Source organism: Tympanuchus pallidicinctus, unplaced genomic scaffold (genome assembly GCF_026119805.1).
Source record: "Tympanuchus pallidicinctus isolate F22 unplaced genomic scaffold, pur_lepc_1.0 scaffold3, whole genome shotgun sequence".
Taxonomy (NCBI): domain Eukaryota; kingdom Metazoa; phylum Chordata; class Aves; order Galliformes; family Phasianidae; genus Tympanuchus; species Tympanuchus pallidicinctus.
In genome coordinates, this window is record NW_026294747.1 from 36,015,631 (window position 1) to 36,038,432 (window position 22,802).

The window sequence follows — 22,802 nt, forward strand, 5'->3', positions numbered from 1 at the left end:
TCAAATCTAATTCTATATCTATGTACGTACGTAGTGTTATTTAGCTAATTATCATTACAAGAAAAAAAATGGGTCTAGTTCTTCATTTTCACTGCTACTTTTGCCTCTGCTTTTCCAGTGCAACTTCTGGACACCAGAAATCTGTGCCCTGCTGCATTAATGCTGCCTCCACATGTGGTACCTATAGTGCTCTTTATGAGCACAACTCCATTTTGATCAATATATGGACAAAAAAAGGTTGCAATTATGTTTGCAAAGTTCTTACGGAAAGTCTACTAGCTACTCCAAACTGGGATTGACTAATTAGAGCCACCTTGATTAAAGGCTAGCTCCTGAAGAGCTCCTGTGGATAACAGGCTTAACTAAGCATGTGATCAGTCCCATTACATTCACTGGCTTTAACAGGACTGCCCATAAAATTAAGCGTGTATTTAAATGCTGCTCTGGATCTGAGCCCATATCCCTCAGAGGAGCTGTGACTCAGAGAGTGGTGGTACCTTCTGAAGCCAGTTCGATTCAGGTGACTACGGCCCATAAATCCTCTTCTATATTCTGTCCAATTGAAAACTTGTGGAATTTTACTCACAGAGGTCTTGGAATCACTGCATACCACAGCTAACTGGGAATACCTGTTCATCAGAGCTAGGAAACAAGCACTTCACTCAACTCAAGCTCAGGCAGAGCTAGTTCAGAAAACCAGGAAAACAGGATATAAGAACCTAGACACTGAAATGCACTGCTGTGGCCTTCCAGCTCCTAGCACTGAAGCAGAGTTTACTCAATTATCTCTGCACAGCTGTTCATCACAGTCTTTAAACATATCCTAATGGCAAAATTTGGGATTGAGAGTGTAAGCAGTGGTAGGGCTTTTTACATTATGATCATTACGTAAGACTAAATGTTTGCTGAATTCTGGCAGTTGCATAAAGAGTGGAATATAAAGAGGATCTAATGTCTGGAAAATGGGTGATTAAAAAAGGTCACATAAAATTGACAATTCAAAAAACATATACTCTTACCCTTCTCTCTGGAAAATAGTCCTAAAACAGTCCCCCAGGTTCTTGTAACTGGTAGGATCAGTTTTCCCTCTTTGAATTTGGAACCTAAAAAAAATACAATTTACATCACAGCATGAGAAGTTAGGGATTTTAAGTCACTTTTAACTTTCCAATTATTATATAAAAGGAGTTTTAAAGGTCTGTTTACATATCTGATTCATTATTATATACTGTTCCTGATATACTTATTAACACTGTTTTCATAGAAGCTGTTAAACTAAGGAAAAATAGAGCTTTAGTAGTAACTTTTTTTGTAGTTTATGGAACTCACAGTATAACTATCACCTTTGACATTTACACCTCTTTCCAGTTGTTTGAAAAATAAGCTGCTAACCCTGTGCCTGATCCAAAGCCCACTGAAACTAATGGGAGACCTTGAATCAAACCCTGGTTTTGAAAATCTGAAATGGAATACTGTCGTGTATCCAGTGTGCAGTTTCCTTCTTTTTATATCTGATGCAGTTACAATTAAAATCAATCAGAGAAATGGCCATTTTTCACAATTTATGAAGAAGACAAATAATAAAACAAAGCAAGGGATTATTTTAATTAAAACTGTTTCATATTTTGATAATAAAAATTTCAACAGAAAGGCCTGGAAAGAAAAATCAAGATTTTGACTTATGGTTGTAAACATATTTTTATTTACAATTTTTGAATAGCAACAATAAGAGCAACATATATATTTGTAGTATATTATTTTATTCAATATCCCAGTTAGATTATACTACTTCTTGCAGTTTTAAAACTGCAGGCAAGACATTCAATGAAATAGTATGGATAAATTTTGAATACATCTTTTGCAGTAAAATATCTTTTGTTGAGATTACTACATAGAATTCAAACCAACCAACAAACAAAACAAACACTGATACAATCAATTCCAGCCTGCAAGAGCCTTCTATCAGGCAATTGGTAAATTGGCTTTATTACTATGTATAATAAGAATTCTAATCAGCAAATGTTTTCTCCATATATACATTTGTTTTGAAAAAGTAATAACCGCTGCTCATAGAAACATTTATTGTTAGTTATTCTGATTATCACACCAGCTCTTATTAAAATACAGAGGTGTGAAGATATTTTTAACTCAGTGTTAAGCAGTAGTGTTTTCTTTCTCACCAGAATTCAGTAGGATCAAATCAATGCTTATATTGGGACAAAAGACATTTATTGTTTAACATCAGTATTTCCTAAGCTGTGTTCTGTGCTAACACATCTAAAGTTTTATTCACTTTGAGGAAAAAAAAAAATCAAATGATGTAATACAATTCTTTGGGTAGTTATGAAAGCAAGCCCACACCTTTTTTGAAAACAGTCAGAAGGAAACACTGAGCCTCTCCGTAGTCCTAATAAAAGTAGTTCAGGCACATCTGGGATCTCTATCTGGGGTAACTTCTTTTATTAGCAGGAGAATGTGCTGCCAAGTTGGCAGAGAGGAGAATGCTATTCAATAGGCTTATGCTCAAATAAGAGCTGATGCATAACATTTTGTCTGAAACTCTGGGGAAGGCTAATAGTTGAAAATGCCTCAGTGTCATTGCACCAAGTCCAACAGTAATATCAGCTACAGAAGCTTTTACACTGCAGTAATCAAACAACTAACATTATCATTGAAAGTAGACTCTAATCAAATATGAATATATTTAGAACTTGATTATTTATACCTCTCATTTCAAACCAAAAATGTATTTATTTCAGGAAATCTTGCAGAAATTCACCAGTAAATTAGTTGTTCTCATGTACATATTTCAAAAGGAAAGCTTTCTTAACCCAAAGCTTTTCTCAAGTTTCAAGATTTGGCTGACTTATAAATTCAGAACAAAGCATTACTGTTTCTATAGCATCCTCAGAACAGTGTGCCTTCCTTCTCTCTTGCTCTGCAAATGCTCAAACCTACCCTTCCAGAACATACGCAAGCTTCCCAGTTACGTGCACACGCACAAGTGCTTGTAGAATGGCAGCATTAATCACTTGCTGTGCAGCCAACAACTCAATGAAAGTATATTACATAATTTGGCTTTACAATTATACTTTATCAATTTCTCAACAAAATTAAAATGATTTATTAAAAATGCATCTTTGACAGCAATACCGAAAATCATAACAAAATACATGAAAAAAGTATGTATTTTCTTTGTTTCGGATGAAGAAACACAAGGTCTATTTCTAACTGAAAAGTTAATAAAAGGGATTTGCATTTGTTTTTATTTTCTTTCCTTTTGTTTTAAAGTAGATAAGACTTTAGTATTAAATGAATCCATTTGTAACACTGAGTTACATGAGTAACATATTCCCTCCTTTAGGGTTTTTGGATCCATTCCTTCCCTAGTAAATCTTTTTTATAGCTTTAACAGCAATCCTAAAATACATGCCAATTATGTGCTTCAACCTAGATCTGCAAATTGCATTCTTTGATTCAGAATTGTTTGCCTCAATAAAATCATGTGTAACTTCTTAATGAACTTGCTAATTATTCACCAGCAGTTGTTATAAGAAGGTCAAGGAGGATTTGAAAAAATGTCTGTTAGTTTTTCTGGAGGCAGCAGCCCCAGTATCTTATTAATACAGAAGAGTGAAAACATTCACTTTAGAAAACAATCTGGCCTGTTTTTAATGATTGTTTAGAGGAATGAATACAACTGGGGGATTCATAATGGCTTTCTCTACTTCCAATCTATTTTTTTCTAAAATCCTTTGGATTTTATGCTTTTTTTTTGAAAACTGGATGCCAGCCCTGCAAGATACCAGCTTTGCTAGAACAAAAATGATAAACTAATATATAATCAGAGCACTAACTTCTGACCTAACTTATTGTTTTGATATCTGACAGGCACTATATGCAGTCATTGATCAATGATGTGCTGAACAGATGGCGAGGCAGACTGCTTATTGCTATCACCAGCATCACAAGTCACTGGATGTCTACACTGAGAGCATTCTCACCCTAAAAGACTGTCACATCAGACAGTCTTCCTTCCCTCTTCTTCTTCTCTTTTTAGGCTGTCCAGTGAGGTCCCACCTTGGCACTGCTGGCAGAGCCATGGCAATGTGTTAGGTCCCAGGTAACTTCCTCCTAGCTGGACCTGCAGCCAGCTCCCAGGCTTCTCCTCACTGTTCCCACCTCTGGTCCCTCAGGCCCCTGGGGACCTCACAGTCTCCTTTGTGAGTCACAGCAGCAACCTTGGACTTGGTCTTTCATGCCCTCAAGTCTGAGCACCAGACTTTGTGGTAACTACATTTGATACCAAAGTGTTTTGATACTGGTTTGAAAGAGAACATCAATGAAGGAAGGGATGCCATTCAGAGGGACCTCGAGAGGCTAGAAACGTGGGCCCGGGTGAACCTGATGAGGTTCAACACAGCAAAGTGCAGAGTTCTGCAGTTGGGCTGGAGGAATCCCAGGCATCCATACAGACTGGAAGGAGTGGTCCTTGAGAGCAGCCCTGTGGAGAGGGACCTGGGGATCTTGATAGATTAAAAACTTAACACGAGCCAGCAGTGTGCCCTCGTGGCTCAGAAGGCAAATGGTATCCTGGGCTCCATCAAAAGAGGGGTGGCCAGTAGGGACAGGGAGGTGATTGTCCCCCTCTACTCTGCTCTTGTGAGGCTCCATTTGGAAAACTGCATCTATGTGTGGAGCCCCCAGTAACTCTCTGAGTAACTTGGTCTTTAACGGTAGGTAGTGCATATTGGGAAACGACTCTTCTCTACACAAACACACGTATCTTTTTCCAATGCCTGACTTACAGGTCTTGTTGGCTTTATAATGGCCAGTATTTTATTCCAAGTTTTAGAAAATCCTCGTTCCATAGGATGTTTCCTGCAAAAGGTTAAAAGTTCTTTTAAATGTAGCATTCCTGCAAAAGCATCATATTGCAAATGTCCTTTAAGTAGTCTTTTCTAACACAATCTGTATCTACAAGAGAAGGAGATGTGTATTCCTTCTGGAAAATAAATAAATAAATGCATACACACATTTCTCTCTCCCTCTGTTACTCAATGAATTTTTTGTTTATGCTTGCTGAACATCTTCAAAAATGTGTTGTGGATTTTGCCACTAAATTATCTGTACATGTAGCATTCAAACTCTATTCAGCACAATGTTACCTAGCACTCCTCAACCTTCTATTTACTGTTCTGGGCTGCATAAAAATTATAAATTCATGCTGAAATTTTCTTAGTGATTCTAAAATCTAAAAGGAAGTAACTGTTATTTTCATATCTATATTCAAGTGAGCTGCTAGTCCCAGCAATGTAGAAGAACTACAATGTGATGTGCAGCAGACTCATTGAATTCTGTGATATGAACCAGATTCACCACTGTGATTACAAAGCCCATCCTCATTCATAAAACCTAAAATTTCTTGATGCTTGTATACAGCGCTGCTCACAAGTTTCTCAACCACGAAGTTCGGGGGGGGAAAGAAAAACATTTACTCAGAGAAGCAGACTTTATATCATGTCACAGTGCTTGCCAACGAGTGGCAGACTTAGCTGTATTTTCCCCTCTCTGTACATCTTGTTAGGATTTTATCATGTGCTCTACTCTATTTTGAATAAAGCTCCTAAATTTTTCTCTCATGATTGGGACCAAAACAAATAATCTCACTTACTGAGCTGTTCAGTTGACATAAAGAGAGTCATGTGGCCTAACAACAAAATGAATTAAATGATCTGTGCAATGTTAAATTTAAAACAAATTTTAAACAAATGTACAGCATTCTGAAAGCTGAAAACAACATTTATAGTTTTCCAGCACTTTCAGTAATTCCCATGATTCCAGACACACCTCTGTAGTTATTCCTAGTACAATAAATTGATCAGGAATGTATAGCCTGAAGCTCTGTATAAATATACATCATTTAGTAGTTCACATCTATAATAAAAATAACTGCATCATAATTTAAAAACATTTCCCTATGCTAACTTAAACATTTATTCAGGTGCTACTACTGGTTAGAGCTATCTACTGATGCTTAGATTTCATGCAAAACCTTGCTCTGCAAAATGGACCTTGATAATATATTTTATTTTGTTTTTCTGGCTCAGGTTCTTTGCATTGCATATGTTACTTACAGGATAATAACTAAATTGAGAGTATAATTTGGACACTTATTTTAACAGTAAATCATTTGAGTTGTTGAAGAACTAAATATGAGATTTCAAAACAAACATCCCAATTACTCAAAGGCAAAGATATAAATTATGCCATTGCAGAGGTCGTATTTTAAGCAATATAGTATTGCTTTGATGATTATTTAACTGCAAAAAACTTATATGTGTACTGTTAATTAGTAACACAGAAACAGGTGAAGAACAGACCTTACCACAGTCATTCTCTACTGTAGATGTTGATTTGCTTCCATCTAACACTAAATTTGTCTACTTTCATACAGTTCATATTTATCCTATCAGAATTGTTGCTAGAGAAGTATTATCAAAACAGATTTCAAAATTTACCTACATGAAAATTTTATTCACTTAGATGCAATTCATGATGCTTTTTATTTTATTTACCACTATATGTTTTGGAAGAACATTTATTTTTGGAGAAGAAAGAAGTGGTAATAATGGAAATAATTATAAAGATACTCGAAATCCTCTGCAGAGATGACTTTCATGCAAGTTATAACGTCAGTCAGTGGATATAAAGGTAAAATAAAGTTACCAAACACAAACTGATAAATTCTCATATGTACTGATTTATTCATCAAACAGTGTATACCAAGTATATCACTGGGAAAAAGAAAGCAACACTATGTATACCACTAGAGTGTAAAAAAGCATTTTAGAAATAAGAGCTGTATTTCGTCAGTTACTAACAAAAAACTATTTTCTTCTCTTAACACTGCATTGACTTTTCCGTTATGTATATGGGACAAAGTATGCAGAAGTTACAGTGATAGAAAGGAATTTTTCTCATATAGCTTGAGAAGAGAATATTTAGTGAAAAAAAACATTACCAGAAGCAGGTCAGATTAACCCATGTCATGTTTAATGCAAATCTCCTCTGATAACTCTCCTAATAATAAAAGTAACTAATTATACTAGTCAAATAGAAATTATTTACTGTTTTTCTGAGCAAGAAATATAGCAGAAATTAAGATCAAGTCCTAAATATTTCTAGCAATCAGATTCCATAAATGCATGTGTACATGTGTAGGAGAGTTCAAAACAGAAAAAACAAACAACAAACAAAAAACCCAAACCAAAAAATACCATTTTTTCATTGCTCATTAAAAGTTAGTCAGAGAAACAGTATTGTTCAAGTTTGCTTTTCTTTGAAAGATTAAAATAGTGACAACACTGGCAGTGCTCAGTGCAGTGCTGACCAGGTAATAGAAAAGCCTTTGTTTTGTTTACTTAAGCTTGGCACAGGAAATGCAAGCACACTTGAAGGAGCAAGGCCTCAGACCCAGTTGATTTCTGAGTTCAGTATATTTTATGTTCAAAGAAAATTCTATCTTTTTCTGATTTCCTGTACTGACGCTGTTACATAATCCTGATCAGGGTGAATCTATAAAAGGGGCTCAGTGCAGATGTCCTCCCCACCTATTGCACAGGCACACTTGGCTTCAGCTGCCAGCCTCCAAGCTCTGCTATGCTCTTGTGTTTCTGGCTGCCCAGGCACAACTGGCAGCTCTGAGCTCCTACACAGTCCTCTCAAAGTACCAATCCTTCCACTCAGTTAAGGATCTCATCAAGACTGGCTAGGAAGTGACAACTGTAAATGTGATATGTAAATTTAAAGACTTGCTGTGTTTTTTTTTGTCTATATTTTATTGCGCATAAAGTTTAGCTATGCTGGTGAATGTGCAGAAACTAGAAACAAAAAAAACAGCATTTTGTTTTTAAGAATGATACTTTATTCTGAAACCTCTTGTGATTTCTACTTCCTAAAATTTATGGAAATTTTTGTCATTAATCTAAGCAGAACAAAGCACTGAAATTGGCAGCATGAGGAATAATTTTGCATTGTCAGAGATGCTGAAGTTTCTTCTTGTGATTTTACATATGGGTAATTACCAATGGCCTAATACATCAACAGAAATCTGGCTTTCATTACTTTTGGATCAAGTCTAGAATGTTTTCATTCAAAGCAGCTTATAGATGAACAACAGACAAAGTGATGAGGAATACAAACTAACAACTAGAAGAGATTTCACAAGAAGCCAGATATTAGATTATATTACATAAAGGCTCCAGCAACGAGTCCCAATTCAGGGTAAAATGAAAATGTGGTTTGGCTGATTTGTGTGTGCAACATGTGTCTGCTTAACAAAAATGTCCAGTTCCTTATCTTAGTTGAATTGCTATTATAAAAATTTTGACCTTTCTTTGTTGGATTAGATGGAATTTAGCCTAATCCAGAAGTCATTCTTGTGTCCTGTGCCATTACTAAGATCAATGAATTTGTTACTGAGCCTCTGCAAATTACAGCCTTTGAAAAATTTAAAACTAAGAATGAAAATTTTATCAATCATCTAAAATTGTTATGAGATCAATTATATCAGATAAGAAGACTAATTTAGCTGCCTATAAAAAGTAAGGTTATTCTTTATTACCTCAAAAAGATACAAAGGCAAATCTTCAAACAGCTTTGTAAAACAAAACATGTATCTGATAAGTCACAGGAAGGATTCAAAGGAATAATTACTCTTAAATATGAATAGTAATCACTATTCATAAACCCTTCCAGTTTAAATACTGAAATAATATGCACTTAGGAAAATATATATCCCACAGGAAAAAGATACTTTTTTCTTCAACAATTCCTACAGAAGGAGCCAAGTTTTGTTTTTTTTTTTTTAAACAAAGCTTTGATTTCAGTTTCCCTTCTGGTAATCACACAGCACTTTTCCTTCTGAGAAGGCAGGAAAATTGTTGCAGCTTTATTTCTTTTGGGGGAGACATTTTTGAAGGGTTGTTTAATTTTTTACAGGGTTCATTAGCACTTTAAGGTTTTTTGATGAGATAAATCCCAGCTTAGTGTATTCTTTTTTTGTATGTGTTTTAAAAGGATTTATCACAAAAAATTTGCAAAACACAACAAAATATACATTACACTTGTTCCCTATGGCCAAAGTTGTAAAGATAACAAAAAATATCTTTTTTCTCAAAGGAAAGGAGAGAAATACAGAAATCCAAACTCATTTTCAGTGGAAAAGAGCCAAAATCAAATTGTGAGTTGCTGAAAGAAGTGTTAGTTTTGAGTGTTCACCCAACCTCCCATGCTTGTACTGGAATATATATAAGATTTGATTAAGATATTGTGGCTGAGGTTTTGAAAATGCTGAAAGGGATACAACACAGTTTACCCTCCTGAAAAATATAGCAAAATGCTCTGTATTTGAAAACTTTACTTTATATGACTTTTCTTATTAACAGAAAAACATTTTAATAAGACTGATGACAAATAGATGTAACATGAGCATTACCTTCTATGCATATGTTGATTCCAGGTTAAAACGTTATTTTTTCTATTAATTTGTATAGCTAAACAACAGAAAGCCCACATGCTTCAAGCAGCACTACAGTTTGAAATATAACTAGTAAAATGAAGAAATTCTGAATTAAAGACTGAAACTCAGTTCTTACTCACCCAGCTGCGCTCCAATAATGCAGCTTATATGGAATTCATTATCAGGCAGTGCTCAGCGACCTCAGCAACTCTTAACATACAGTAGGGTACAACAAGGCGAATTAAAGATGAAATTTCTTCTGAAGTGATATGAATTTCTGCTGTTGTAGCTTAAAGTAAAACTAGTAAAATTTTGGAATTCTCTCGCTTTCTGTAGCAATTTATCTGAAAGAGTACGAGAGTTTTCTTGTAACAAGAAAAACGAAAACGTGATCCCAGGAGTTTAAGTTTGCTGCACATTGAAATGGTAGCATGCTGGTATCTTTTAGACTCAGTGGATACATATAGCCACAATTTTGGCAAATCTCTGTCTGACAAGTTAAACTACATCCTAGGATGTGAAAACTTTGACACTTCGGAATATACCCTACTAACTCACAGCATGAAGATAAAGAAGGAGAGTTCTCCCTAATGCAGTATAGTAAACTACTCTGTAGGAGCAGCAATAGCATCTATTTTCACCCTTCAGTAGATTTATTTCTATTTTTCTTGTAACACTTGTACTATTAATAGGTAACAACAAAAGAATGATGTTAAACAAAACTTGGGAGAATCTAGAATACAGGCTATATGCTGTGGCCAGAAGACTCATTATGAGTATCCAAAACTGTGAATCACAATTGCTGCAAAGCTGTCAGGATATGTGTATATATATATATATATATATATACATATTTTTTTTGCAAAACTAATAAGCTTTTCCCAGTCAGATGATTCATCTTATTTGTAAATACATTTTGAAAATTATCAAAGTTTGACTTCAACTATTTTATGGCCTGGTTATAAACACCAGAAAACAAGATTTAATGCATAATGGAAACACTACCAGGCTCTTAACAACATCAGTGCAAGAGTGCACCTTTGTATCATAACATATTCTCCCAGCTGAAAAAACTCAGTAGTTATCTACGACATGTGAAGAGTACTACTGTTTTAGAAAAGACAATTGCTTGAAAACTGGCATAAAGTGGTGAAAATTAGAAAGGAGGGTATCCTTTTTTTTCCCCCATACGAACCTAACTACTCCATAAAGTAATGCACAAATCACTCATTATAATGAGTCATAACAATGATTTGTGATCTTCCAAGTTTTCATTTTATGCCCCTCTGTTTTTCCTTAAAGACAGGAGGATAGACAAAGACTGGAAACTGGGTCATATGGATCACGGCACCACTGCTATGTCTGGAATTTTCTTATAAATATCCTATTGCTCTGAGGTTCATAGGCCTGACTGAAACAGCAGGGACGATCTCATTTGTACTTTTATAGTTGTAGAGGGATTTGCAAGAGTTAACGCAATTTTCCATAATATTTCTTACTGACTTTAGGAATAAAGGGGGAGTTTTCTTTTTAATCAATATCTGAAACATTTTTTAGTCTAAGGAAAAACAGGACTACTTTCAGATTTAACAAGACTTTTCCAAGTGCTTATAATTTTAAAGGTACAAAAAAGGGAAACATCTGAAAAAAAGAGAGGATTGCAAATCTTCATGGGAAGCAGGCAGTACAGTAGCTGGAGGATAAACTTCTCAACAGATTTAACTGCATATTTGCAGTCTTGTGTCTTTTATGTAATGCTTTCAAAAAGAAGTGAAAGAAATAAAGAAAAAAAAAGTTAAATGACTGCTTTCGATTTCATGAAAAACTTCAAAGAAAGATTTGAAGATCCTGCTACAACAACCTGAGAAAACAAAATGTTCCATTAATCATCAGCTGGAAATTAGAAAAATTTCTCCACTCACAGAAGAGTTTTAAAGATATTTTGCTTAAGTTCCCCAGGCAGACTATGCTAACATATTTGATCTGCTCAGCTGCTGAACCCTAAGAGTGATGTTGTCATGCAGTATTTCCCAGGGACTACTTCTGTGTTTCTTGTCATATTCAGCACATCTTCCACACACCCACTTAGTCAAGTCTTTGTAGCAGTACATGGCCTTAGAGATAAAGCTAATTGATTTATTGATTTATTGAATGCCTACTGACAAATAAAATGGGCTTGTTGAAATATGACTGAAAAGACAATGTTTCATATAGAATTTGAAGACAATTACTATGTATAAAATAATATATAACAAGCAAGATTACAAGTAGGGTTACGTCTTTGTTGGTCCGTAACTGCTATTTGCTGTTTAAGGCTGAACTGAATAAGAGTGCAATAAATAAAAAAACAAAGTACAAAATGTTGGCCATACAATAGTTTCTCCTCTTTTTCTTAGCCTATATGCTAATGGTGGAAGCAACTACAGAGAAAGGAAGTTGTACTCTGCTTCTTCCAAAGAGATAGCCATATAAAAAGCAAAAACAAACCATCTCTCTGATAACAAACTTGACCGTAAGGGTCTGCAGAAGAGAACTTCCAGTTTCATTACATGCTAGGTAGCTTTTAGCCTTTTTCTGTTTCAAGACTCTCTTGAAAATGCACATAGCCATTCTGCCTACCAGCTAGCACTAACCCTGCTGTTTTTGGAGATCACAAGATGACGACTCATCACTGGAAGTGTTTGCAGAAACCACAGACTCATGATCCACAAACATTGCTGATTTTGTTGCAAAAAGTTTTCACTATGATACTGTGAGCCAGGAAAAGGGCAAATGGGGAAAGTCAGTTGCAGGGGAAATGACTGAAGGACACACAGGGAGTGAGAAAAATTATGAAAACTGGTAGGACAGAGAAGAGGGTGGTCCAAAGAACACAATATGTAGAGAGCAGATTGCACCTTCAGACAATCATTCGTCAAAATATCAGCAATGTATCATCACTTCTGACCCTTGCATGTCATCTCTTAACACCCATAACCAAACTCTGCAATTCTGAAATTTCCCTTTTTTCTCTACTACTTATTGAATGTACAGTCATAACGTAGACATCAATGATATCTGAATTACCATATGGTATAGATTTATTGTACCGTACTATATCAAATTAGAATGCTTAAATCCATCCACTTCCATCAATAGAAAGAGCAGCTTAGAAAATACATTAGAATCTCATGTTTTAACTTTATAAGAGAAACTTCTATAGGAATTTCTATATCTATTTTTAATCCTGAACAATAAGTATCACAACAAGGTATTAAGTTTTCAGAAGTTCTCTACATCTACACCACATCTCATCTCTTCATAATTTCAACAGGCATCTTTAATATGTCTTAAAGTCTTTTTTTAGGATCAAAGGCACTCTGATCACCATTGTGTTCAACATCCTTCAGCAAATGCTGTTTCCCTCCCTACCACCAGACTATATGTGTGCACAAGTGTAGCTTCCCTAAAATATGCTGTGAAAACATGATATGACTTAAGGAATTAATTATCTTTTAAGGAATGTGTGAAGTGAGAAAGGTTCAATTTATGCATCACTGTTATAAATTATGTCTGAAGAATAAGAATGATCAGAAAAGTAACATGTTTCCTGATCTGGTCATAAAATGGCCTCCAAGAAGCCTGCAAACTTCCTGCCCAGGTTAGGACTGTGCACTAAGAAGCACTTCAGCTGCTTCATTTCTTGTCGTTCTGTCACTGCCCTGAGAGCTATGAATTTGTGTTGTTTCAATGAATATCTTGAAGAAGCTCTTCTGTGTAGATGATATGGACAATTGCAAACATTGATCAAATAGTACTTGCTGCCTCCAAAAGTAGAAAATTTCTCTAAAAATGAATCCTAAAATATATGAAGTGTCAATGGGTATATATTGAATAAACATAGGCTAAAAAGTGTGAAAAACCCTACCCCTGTACCTAGATGGTGTCTAGATATGAAAGTGCCTAGAACTGCTCATTAACATATAGACTAAATAGTGCTGAATATGAAATACAATTCTGAAAAATGTAGAGGAGCAAATCAGTTTCCACTATTCTCCCTTAATAAATGTAAAAAAATTAAACCATTTTCTAAAAAAACCCAAAAACAACAAGCCAGCTGATCTATTTATATTTATGTAGCTAAATCAAGACCCACTTTCCAAAACTCTACTATAAATCCATCCTTTTTAGCAGAAACAAGACCTCATCAGAATTTTAAGAAGCTTTAAGAAAAAAAAAAGTCACTGTTAAAAACATCTACCAGTTGTTTCAAGTATAAAACCAGAATGATTTTATACATACGTACGTACACATACACACTCCTTGTCTTCCCTCTAATTATAAGAAATAAAAAGAATTAACACTTATAGGAAGAAACAATGAATGTAGCACAAATTCACATCTTAAAATTTGTTGTTCTTGTTGTTATACACTTGCATATTACTTAACAAAATATAAATCAGTAGGCTGACATATGCTGTAGAGTTTAGATACCAATTTAACACCTCCACATAAAGTTAGAGAGAAGAATTTATTATTTCTAAAAAGAGTAGACAAAAGTCTTTGAGGATTAATTTCATGCTGTGGGTTAAATTTCACTCTCACGATAGGCCAACTATTGCCTGGGGCACTACAGATAATGAACCTGCCAAGGGATTAGCAAGGAAACACTTGTGTTATTATAAATTGTGTACACTTCCCTTTCTAACCAACTTCATCCTTCATGACATTAACAAATTACACTCTGTCCATGTTTCAATATAATGCGAGGCTGTGAATGACCCTGGACCATTAGATAAGATCTTCTCAAGGCATACATAGCTATTAAATTTGATTGAAAGATCCAGACCTCTTGAAGTGAGAACATCAGATTTGTTCTCAAAGATCTTTCCAAGAAGCAGAGAAACATTTGTATGTAAAATCTGTTGAGAGTATCAGCTGATATAGTGTAAAACTGCTTATGGAGGACTGCACAGAAATTAAGCGCAACACTGAAGCAGAGAGAATCTAGGGGTAATTAATCTACCATAAATAACTATGGAAAGATGCTTATTACTAGGTATCAGTGTACGCATTGGATTTACTAAAAAACTACAATGCAATTTATCATATCTATTTTATTTTCAGTAATGATTTTATGCCTCAGTTAAAGGCATACATGATCAGTTAGAATAACTGATGCAAATCTAGATGCTTTGTGTATTTGATTCTTTTCTCCTTTCTTTTCTTGCAAAACTTCATACTTCTGCTCTTTTTCCTGTAGAAAACAGGTCAGGTTCTAGACAATTCATGTTCAGCTTGGCTGGCATCCACAGTGAAACTGCATAACATTACAATGTTAAAGTAGAAATCTGGCATCATGAACTGGATCCTGAACAGTATTTACACACTTCTATACAAATAAAATGGCAAGAATGGAAAGAAAGAGGTCTAGTCTCTGAAACTTCTCTTGTTGACCTGAATTGGCTTAGGACATCATTCCCAGAGTTCTAGAGATGGTAGTACTACTGCCAATGATTCCTAAAGGGAGGCAGACTTGAGGAAAAAAAAAACCAAAAATCAAAAAACAAAAAACAAGTAGGGTTCTAGCATTGTAACTTCCTTCTGCCGATTTCAGAGCATTTGAACAGAAAAACAGACAGCATTTTTCTGTACTCGTTTTGCTTTCTCACCCCTTGGAAGCCAAAGCTGCCTTTGAGACAAACCATCTCCAGGGTGTGGCAGCACATCGCTTCTTATCACCACAAATTAATCATTTGTGTTAAATTGCTCTGTGATTTATTTCTTGTGGCGGATTGTCAAAGGCATGGGCAGTTCTGCCTTTTATTCCTCTTGTCAAATGGTCTGGGCAGGACCCCTAGCTATTACTCCCTTAAACACTCTGAGAGAGCATGATCTGAGAGGGATCCTGGATCCAAAAAGTGTGAGTTTATTATGTTGGAAAAGTTTTGTCTATTCACCCTCAAAATGAGACCAGTGAGCTCTGCTCTGTTGCTGTGGTTTTGTTCTGCTGCTCTTTGGGGAACAGCCTGCACCCGCCTCTCCCAGCCTCCATGAATCACTCTGAGCTCTGCCAGATGATTCGGACCAGCTGCATGGCTGCAATTGTTCTCACGTGACCAAAACAGAGAGAAATTTTGCAATTGTTCTCTTACCATGTATCAGCATGACTTTCTTATACTGCTTTGGCAATAGTTGCTATATTTTCCTCAGCTTTCTAACAGGACAGGAAGTAATACTGTTGTTTTAGGAAGCTGATAATACAGAGTAATAAATGTCTCAATTTTCAGAACTTGCCATTCTGAGTCCTTGGCAATATGTAACACTTGGCAGCTGAGCTTGCTCTGCACCCAAGTGGAAACAGGCCTACTAAAGTGGCAACTAGACATTATCATAAAGGAATACTTGGATAGTATAACGAATCTTGTGGCAGCTCAAAAAACACTCCATCTTTTTTCCAGGATTTGAGGTGTTACAGGCTGGACTGCTAGGATTCAGGTGACCTTCTCTGGGAAGACAGAAATGTGCCATTAACATTTTGTACTTTCCATTCAGGATGTGATTTGGTGAATGGTTCTGCTAATGGCAAAGCCAACTGAAGAAGTTCTTATCTCCATCATTGTTTGTTGTCAGACTTTCTGTTTTACTGATGCAAACAATGAGATCATGCAGCCGAGCAAAAATTTTGCGTTATTTTTCATCACAAACTGCCTTTGGGTGCCTACATACAATTCACACCAAAATTAACATAGTTTTGCTTTAAATACTTTCATTTTTACTGATGCAGTCTGTTCTGTTTTATACCAGAGTATTTCATAGATACTCAGCATAGAATGAGATCTCAGCAAGTGCTATGTTTGTAGTAGAAAGTGATGCCTTCATCTAAAGAAGTTGAAAGAAAAGAGAGCAAGCAAAGACTGCATTCAAGTGAAGGGGAGACAAACTCGGAGGAATAAAGTGGGAGTTGAACAAGGCAAAGAATGAGAGACAGTACAGGTGAGATACATGTGGACAGATTTGAAGGAAAAAAAATAAAGCGAGCCACTGGTGGTGAATGGAAAAAGAGACAGAATGTTAGAGTTAGAAACTGAAAAGAAGGTTAGGGAGAAATGGGAGGTTGGCAGCAGAAGTAGATGGGAACACAGGAAGACTGAAATTATCTGGGCCTCAAGAGTCTGCAAGAATTTGTGCACATGCCTTATGATGCATTCCTTAAACAAAAATCTTTTCAGCATTTTCATTGAAGGGAATTGTTTCATAAAAAATATATGTTTTCTACCTCTTTGTGTTTGTTTTTGGAACTGGCAAGCTTTTCTTGTGAAAATTCTTAGAAAAAATGTCACCTTCAAACATCTTCACAAAATATACGTTTTGGTTATAAAAATGTGCAAGAAGACATTTATTTTTTGAGGCCCCTTCCTCATTAAATCCTCAGGATAAATTAGAGTCTGCAAACGAATCAGCTTGCATTAGCAACAAAGATGCTGAAGTTGGTGTATAACATGCAGAAGAAATTAAATATTGTCATGCGGCCCATGTCACTAAAGAGACACATTATTATGGATTGTGCAAGTTGTAGTTTCCTGAAAGCTAATGACTTTAAATTCAGACATATTAAGTTCACTTAGAATGTAATAGTACTGCGTATTTCTCAGTTGCTTTTTATTACAATAACAAATCTTAAGTCAGCTTAAAACAATTTTATGCTACGCTTCTAATCATAGAATAATATACATTCTACTTTGCATTAAATAATCTATATATGTTCACATCTGTTGCATATTACTTGTTGCCTCTTTGTCCCTTTCCCTGAAGGGAGCTTCTTGTTTTGGCAACATTAGTGTCTTTACTTCTGGCTAACTCTTGATTTATAAAGGAATAATTGCAAAAATAACGTAAATTTACTTCTAATTTTGATATTTCCACTTCCTCTTCAATGGCTAAGAGTTGTTACTCTTAGCATAAGGAGGAGGATTTTAAAGAAAATCCTACTAACAAATGGAGTGAGAGAAAAAAAAGATCCACCTGATTGATAACACCACCTGCTTTTATTACCTGTTTGTACTAAAGAAAAGGGATAAGAACCATCATCTTTGAAAGAGATTTGCCAAGTAGTTGTTAACAGACTAACTGATATCTTGGTCCACTTTTTGCCATTTATGAACTTCCTACTAATATATGGCAGATACAGGTGAGATCTGTTGGGAAATGCTTCCAGCAGACAGCCAAGTGGCAAAGATTTTCAGTATTAATTTCATTATTATGAGTACCCAGTGATACTGATCTCTACCCGAAAAGGCACTATAATGTAAAGAACATATTGAATTTTAAACAACTTTTACAATCCATAAACACTAAAAGCAGTAACTAAAAAGAAACGGAACAGAAAAGTTAATTATCAGTAATCAAAATAAATTATTTAATCTTATGTGCAGTACTAGTAATAATAATCAGCCTAAACTTTTTTTTTTTTTTTTGTCAGATTTGTTCAAATTTACTGTTAGCCTGATCTGCAAAAGAGAAGAGCTAGACACTGCTTGACAAGCTGAATTAATGTGTCTATCAGCATTAAGCCAATACTACACAGTGACATCTCTCTAGTAGATCACTTGCCTTTGAGACTAATGCGTCTTCAGTTACTACTTCACCACTCTTTGGCTAAGTTCTGAAATGCAGGCAGACACAAATTGCCTTGACTTCAAAATAATTTAAATCCTGCTATAACACAGATCTGAAAACAGTGAGCAAGGTCTCGTCAAAATGCAACATCAGCAGTGAGTGTCAGGAGGCAGAGCTTGCTGTCTGCAATCTGATCCTTCCACACACCATAATCTCCATTTTATTTTGCCTAATGAGGTAGGAGTTAAAGCAGTTGACCTGATCAAATTCAGATGGCAGCCCTAAAGGATGAGCCCCCTGCTGCACTCTTGTCCCGACACCCTTTGTTACCTCCAAGTGTGCTGAGACCAGGCTGTGAACCATGTAAATAGGAGGTTTCCAGGTTAATGAAAAGCTGCAACACCGTTCTAAACCGGGACTGAAGGTTATGCCTTTCTAATCCAAAGAAACTTTCATGAACCTCAGTAATAAAGTTTAACGAATGCTGGCCATTTTGAACCTTGCAAATAGAGACTGGACAAAAGGTAATAGCTTCCTTATAAAATTTCCCCTCTCTATAGTTACTGCTCAGGACATATAATTAAAGTGACATTAATTTATTTGCTTATGACAAAATCAAATATATAAATTAAAAAAGGAAGTATTCAGAAAAGGCAGTTAATGTTTCTTATGAATTGATGTTTTTATTAGGTGATGGCATGTTTGCCGTTTCATTTCATTACTTATCGGCCAAAGAGTTTCTTTCAACACCAAATCAGAATCTACATGCTACAATCATGTGACACATTCAACTACAGTCCATGTGTCCCAGCTGCTGACACAGATAAATCTTTAAAGGTGGGCAAGGCATAAAAGTGTTCTACATTATTTTTCAGCATGTGTTGTAATGGCACCTTTTACACAAATGCTATAACTGGTTTCACCAGTTTCACTTCTGCTCATTACTTTAAAGAAAAAATCCCATGTTTGATGGTAATGTCTATGGTGTCTACATACAACTATGGAGAGTCAAGGCATATGAATTTCAATTTACTGGTTGCATAGCTTTTTATTCAACTTTGGGTATGAGGGGGAGGGCAATCTCAGACGCAGTAAAAAGATCATGTACATTAATTAACTGGATAAGATATGCAAAAGAATGCCTCATTTAATCTCTGGAGTTTCATTAATATGTTGGAATACATTTCCTGGTTCAGGATGTCTGATTTGTTTTAGCATGTAAAGGATTCCATATTATGAAAACATGCATTTTAACACATACAGAAAACATTAAACTGGATATCGAGAAAATAATGCCTCTATGGATGAAAAATATATGTATAATTTATGGTAACATAATTTAACTCTACTGAAAATTTATTTTAATTTATCTGTCTTGAAGAAAACTGTGACAGACTTTACATTTGTCATTTTGGACTTATCTCCTGGGTGGCTATTCATTTGTTACTTAGTATGAATTATTTTTTTTGTGTGTGTTTAGATTTCACTGGATTGTATTTTTAGCCCCTTTTTCCTTTCCTCAACTTAGGCAGTCACAACACCACTTTTCCTACATACCAGTAATCAGTTCTGAAGCCATTCATCAGGATTTCAGAAGCTGCTCTTGAAAAATTAGATACATGTGCTCAGTATAAATGAGAATGCAATGATTTATGACACAGGTCATTCTGAAAACTCACGAGTTCTTCTCCTGTGACATGCTAGAAATCACAACTATTACTATTGGGCTGTAATCTGTTTATTATACAGCTTTTGGGTGGTGTGTGATGTCTAATTCATTTTTAATGTGTCACATTTTTCCTGGCTGATTTTTGAAAACAAGATTTACAGTTGTTTAGAGTTTGACTAGAACTGTAAACTGCTGGTTTAGTTAATACTTTTTAAAGTGGATTGATTAAACTACCGGCCTGTTTGCACTCAGTGTTTGAGCTGTGAAGGCAGTGTTATGTTAACTGTAACTACAGCAGTCAGCAGTTCTGTAAATCATGTGTTATGCATCTTCTGAGTGAAAAACCTGGATGGTCAATCTGACTGGCAGAAGAGAAATTCTATTCCTGGGTTCTTTTCATCTCCCTTTACAAAAGGGAGATGAGGAAATCACAACAGAACAAGAGCCTTTCCCAAATTCCATGGTCTCAGTCACGTGCTGGTGAGAGGATCTTAGCAAGTGGGTCAAAGCAGGTTCCTGACCTTACATCTGAAAAGGCCTCAGCATTTTGCATTTGCTGCAGAGTTCTTAGTCAGCTCCTGCTCATCCCTCTGTTGGTGATACGAGAGCAACAAGTCAGCACTGGCTGATCAGTACCAATTTACCCAGTGGCAATGGTTTGAAATTACAGATACTGAGATTTGCCATGACACTCAAAACAGCCAACAAGACAGTGGGGTTATTTTCTGCTTTATAGTTGGTGCAACTTCTAACCGCTGGCTAAGGGTAACCTGATAGAAGATATCAGCTAATTTGTTTCCAGTGTAGACACAGACATGGTTATGTGACACACTACTACCCATACAGCTATAAACATTCAAGCAAATAGCATCTCTGCTGCTGCCAGGGTGAGAACTAAGCAATATCTAGAAATTCCTATTTAATGGGACAAGGGGAGGATACTTAGGCCTACCCCAGACAACCCAGTGGCACAGAAGAGTTCTGTGTTCATACAGAGTCAGAATCTTGCCCAAACTCCTGTCACTATGCACAGCCTGTTCTGTACGCTAAAACAAAACTATTGCATACATTTTAAGTGCTTAAGAATGACTCATCTTGTTTAATTTCAGTCATCATTCATTTAAACACCCAATTTACATCAGTCACATAGGCTCCCTGCAAAATCAGTGGAGAGACTAGCACATCCATCACCAAATCCTAAATTGTGTATGAAGGACAGATGGAATGAAATGTCCTACATAATTGTTCTTCTCTTTCCCTTGACTATAGATGGAGCTCTCTACCTTTGGTACACTGCCCATATTCTAGCAAGTATCCTAGAAGAAGGGGCACACACTTGTCAATAGTTTGCTTTATTAGGTGACTGGTTTTCTTTTCCTTTATTTTATTTTTAAATCAGTAGATACTTCATATGAAGGCACAAACAACTTTTCATAGTAGAGAACAAGTCACTTAAACTTGCCAGCAGACTATTAACAAGTGCCCCTGTTTTCTGCACAGATTCTCATAATTACATCCTCGGGGAAGAGCAATCTGGCATTTAGCAGGTGTCTGAATATTTTGTGTAGGTCACCACAGGAGCACTAATGGTGAACTTTGGATAAGAGGCTCCCTTTGGTTTCCAAGATTACAGTGTCTGGGAAGGTTGTATTCTCTGGATGTGTGATGTAATTCAGAATCTGAAGGATGCCGAGGAAAGGTGGAAAAGGTCTAGAATAGAGACAAGGAATAAAGGAGGTTCAAAGATGCCAGTTCCAATACCTCAGTGTCTTGAGCAGCCACAAACATGTGCATGAACAGGAAGTTAGTATAAATCCATATGCTTGACATATAACCACTAGACTTGTCTGCAATCTAAAATATCATGCAAAAGAGATAAAATAAAGCACTCACTGAAAAAAAAAGCAACTAAGTCAGTCTCTAGTGTGTATTTCACACTGCTTAAATCTGGAAAAGCACCTATAAAATTGCAAAAAACTTTGCTCACTAAAATTTGAAAACAAGTATGTTCATTCAATTAAAAATTGATACCAGAATCACCTGAATCTTGCAAATGCACAAGAGACAAACATAAAAACAGAGAATAAACAAATTTCAATGTCTTGGACAATGACACTATGAATGATCTATCTACTATCTGTTGCTGTTAACTGTAATCATGGCTGTAGCTAGTACTGATGTACCAAGAAGGCTCTACTTTCTGTGCTTCTATTATGGAAGGGATAATACCTTCATGAAATGCACAAAGGAGAGAAATTGGGGGCAGAAGCCTGTTGTTTTGTATGTGTGCTAGCACATGGAGAATGAAGTCAGGTTGTAGCACAAGACATCCCCTACAGGGATGATAATATTTCAGGGCACCCTGGCAGGTCCTAGTGGTTATGATGTGAGGTGTGGCTTGCATATGGAATGCCTGAAAGATGTCTTTAAATGTGAGTAAAAAAGTATTTCTCAGTGAACTGCATGAGCAAGTGCTTCGTGGCTGCTAGGGGCTCACCTTGTGCTTGATCAAGGAGATTGTCATTTTGTAATAGTTTTGGATTAGAGGTCAGAAAAATTATCTCCATCTGTAAAACAGTTTAAAAAATATTTTTTACTTTAGCAGCCCTTTATTTAATTTTAAGATGAAGAACAGTAATATTTATTAGCTACAAATGAAAATCAGTTGCAGGAGAGAAAAAGAAACGATATTAGATTCTGCATGAAGGAAAAGATTTGTTGGCAGATCAGAGCAGAATACTGTAAAATGAAAAGAGGGAGAAATAGGAGTCAGGATTTAAATTGTTAAGGTTTAAGAAAATATATATTAAGCATAACATAAATTAATTTGGATTCAGAAAGTCCGCAGAAATAACATAGGAATTAAAAATAATGCCAGGGGAAGAATTTACATTACTAGACACATGAGGTTTTATCTAGATTATGTCTTATCTTAGTTTCCAACTTTAATTACCATCTTATCTATGAATAACTGATTCAGTAGCAGTAACTTTTAGCAAAAGATCAAATTAA

General features: G+C 35.7%; 1 protein-coding gene across 5 annotated transcripts in view; it reads right to left on the reverse strand.

Annotated features, from left to right (window-relative positions):
• The window catches only part of SLC25A21 (solute carrier family 25 member 21), a 222,504-nt gene that overhangs the window by 57,237 nt on the left and 142,465 nt on the right, over positions 1 to 22,802 (reverse strand). For 4 of the 5 annotated variants that reach the window (XM_052696862.1, XM_052696864.1, XM_052696865.1 and 1 more), the window contains one exon: positions 1,020 to 1,103. The exons of the other annotated variant lie outside the window; for it this stretch is intronic. In XM_052696862.1, the coding sequence (XP_052552822.1) occupies positions 1,020 to 1,103 (84 nt within the window). The remainder of the gene's footprint in view (positions 1 to 1,019; positions 1,104 to 22,802) is intronic. 5 annotated transcript variants of the gene reach the window in all.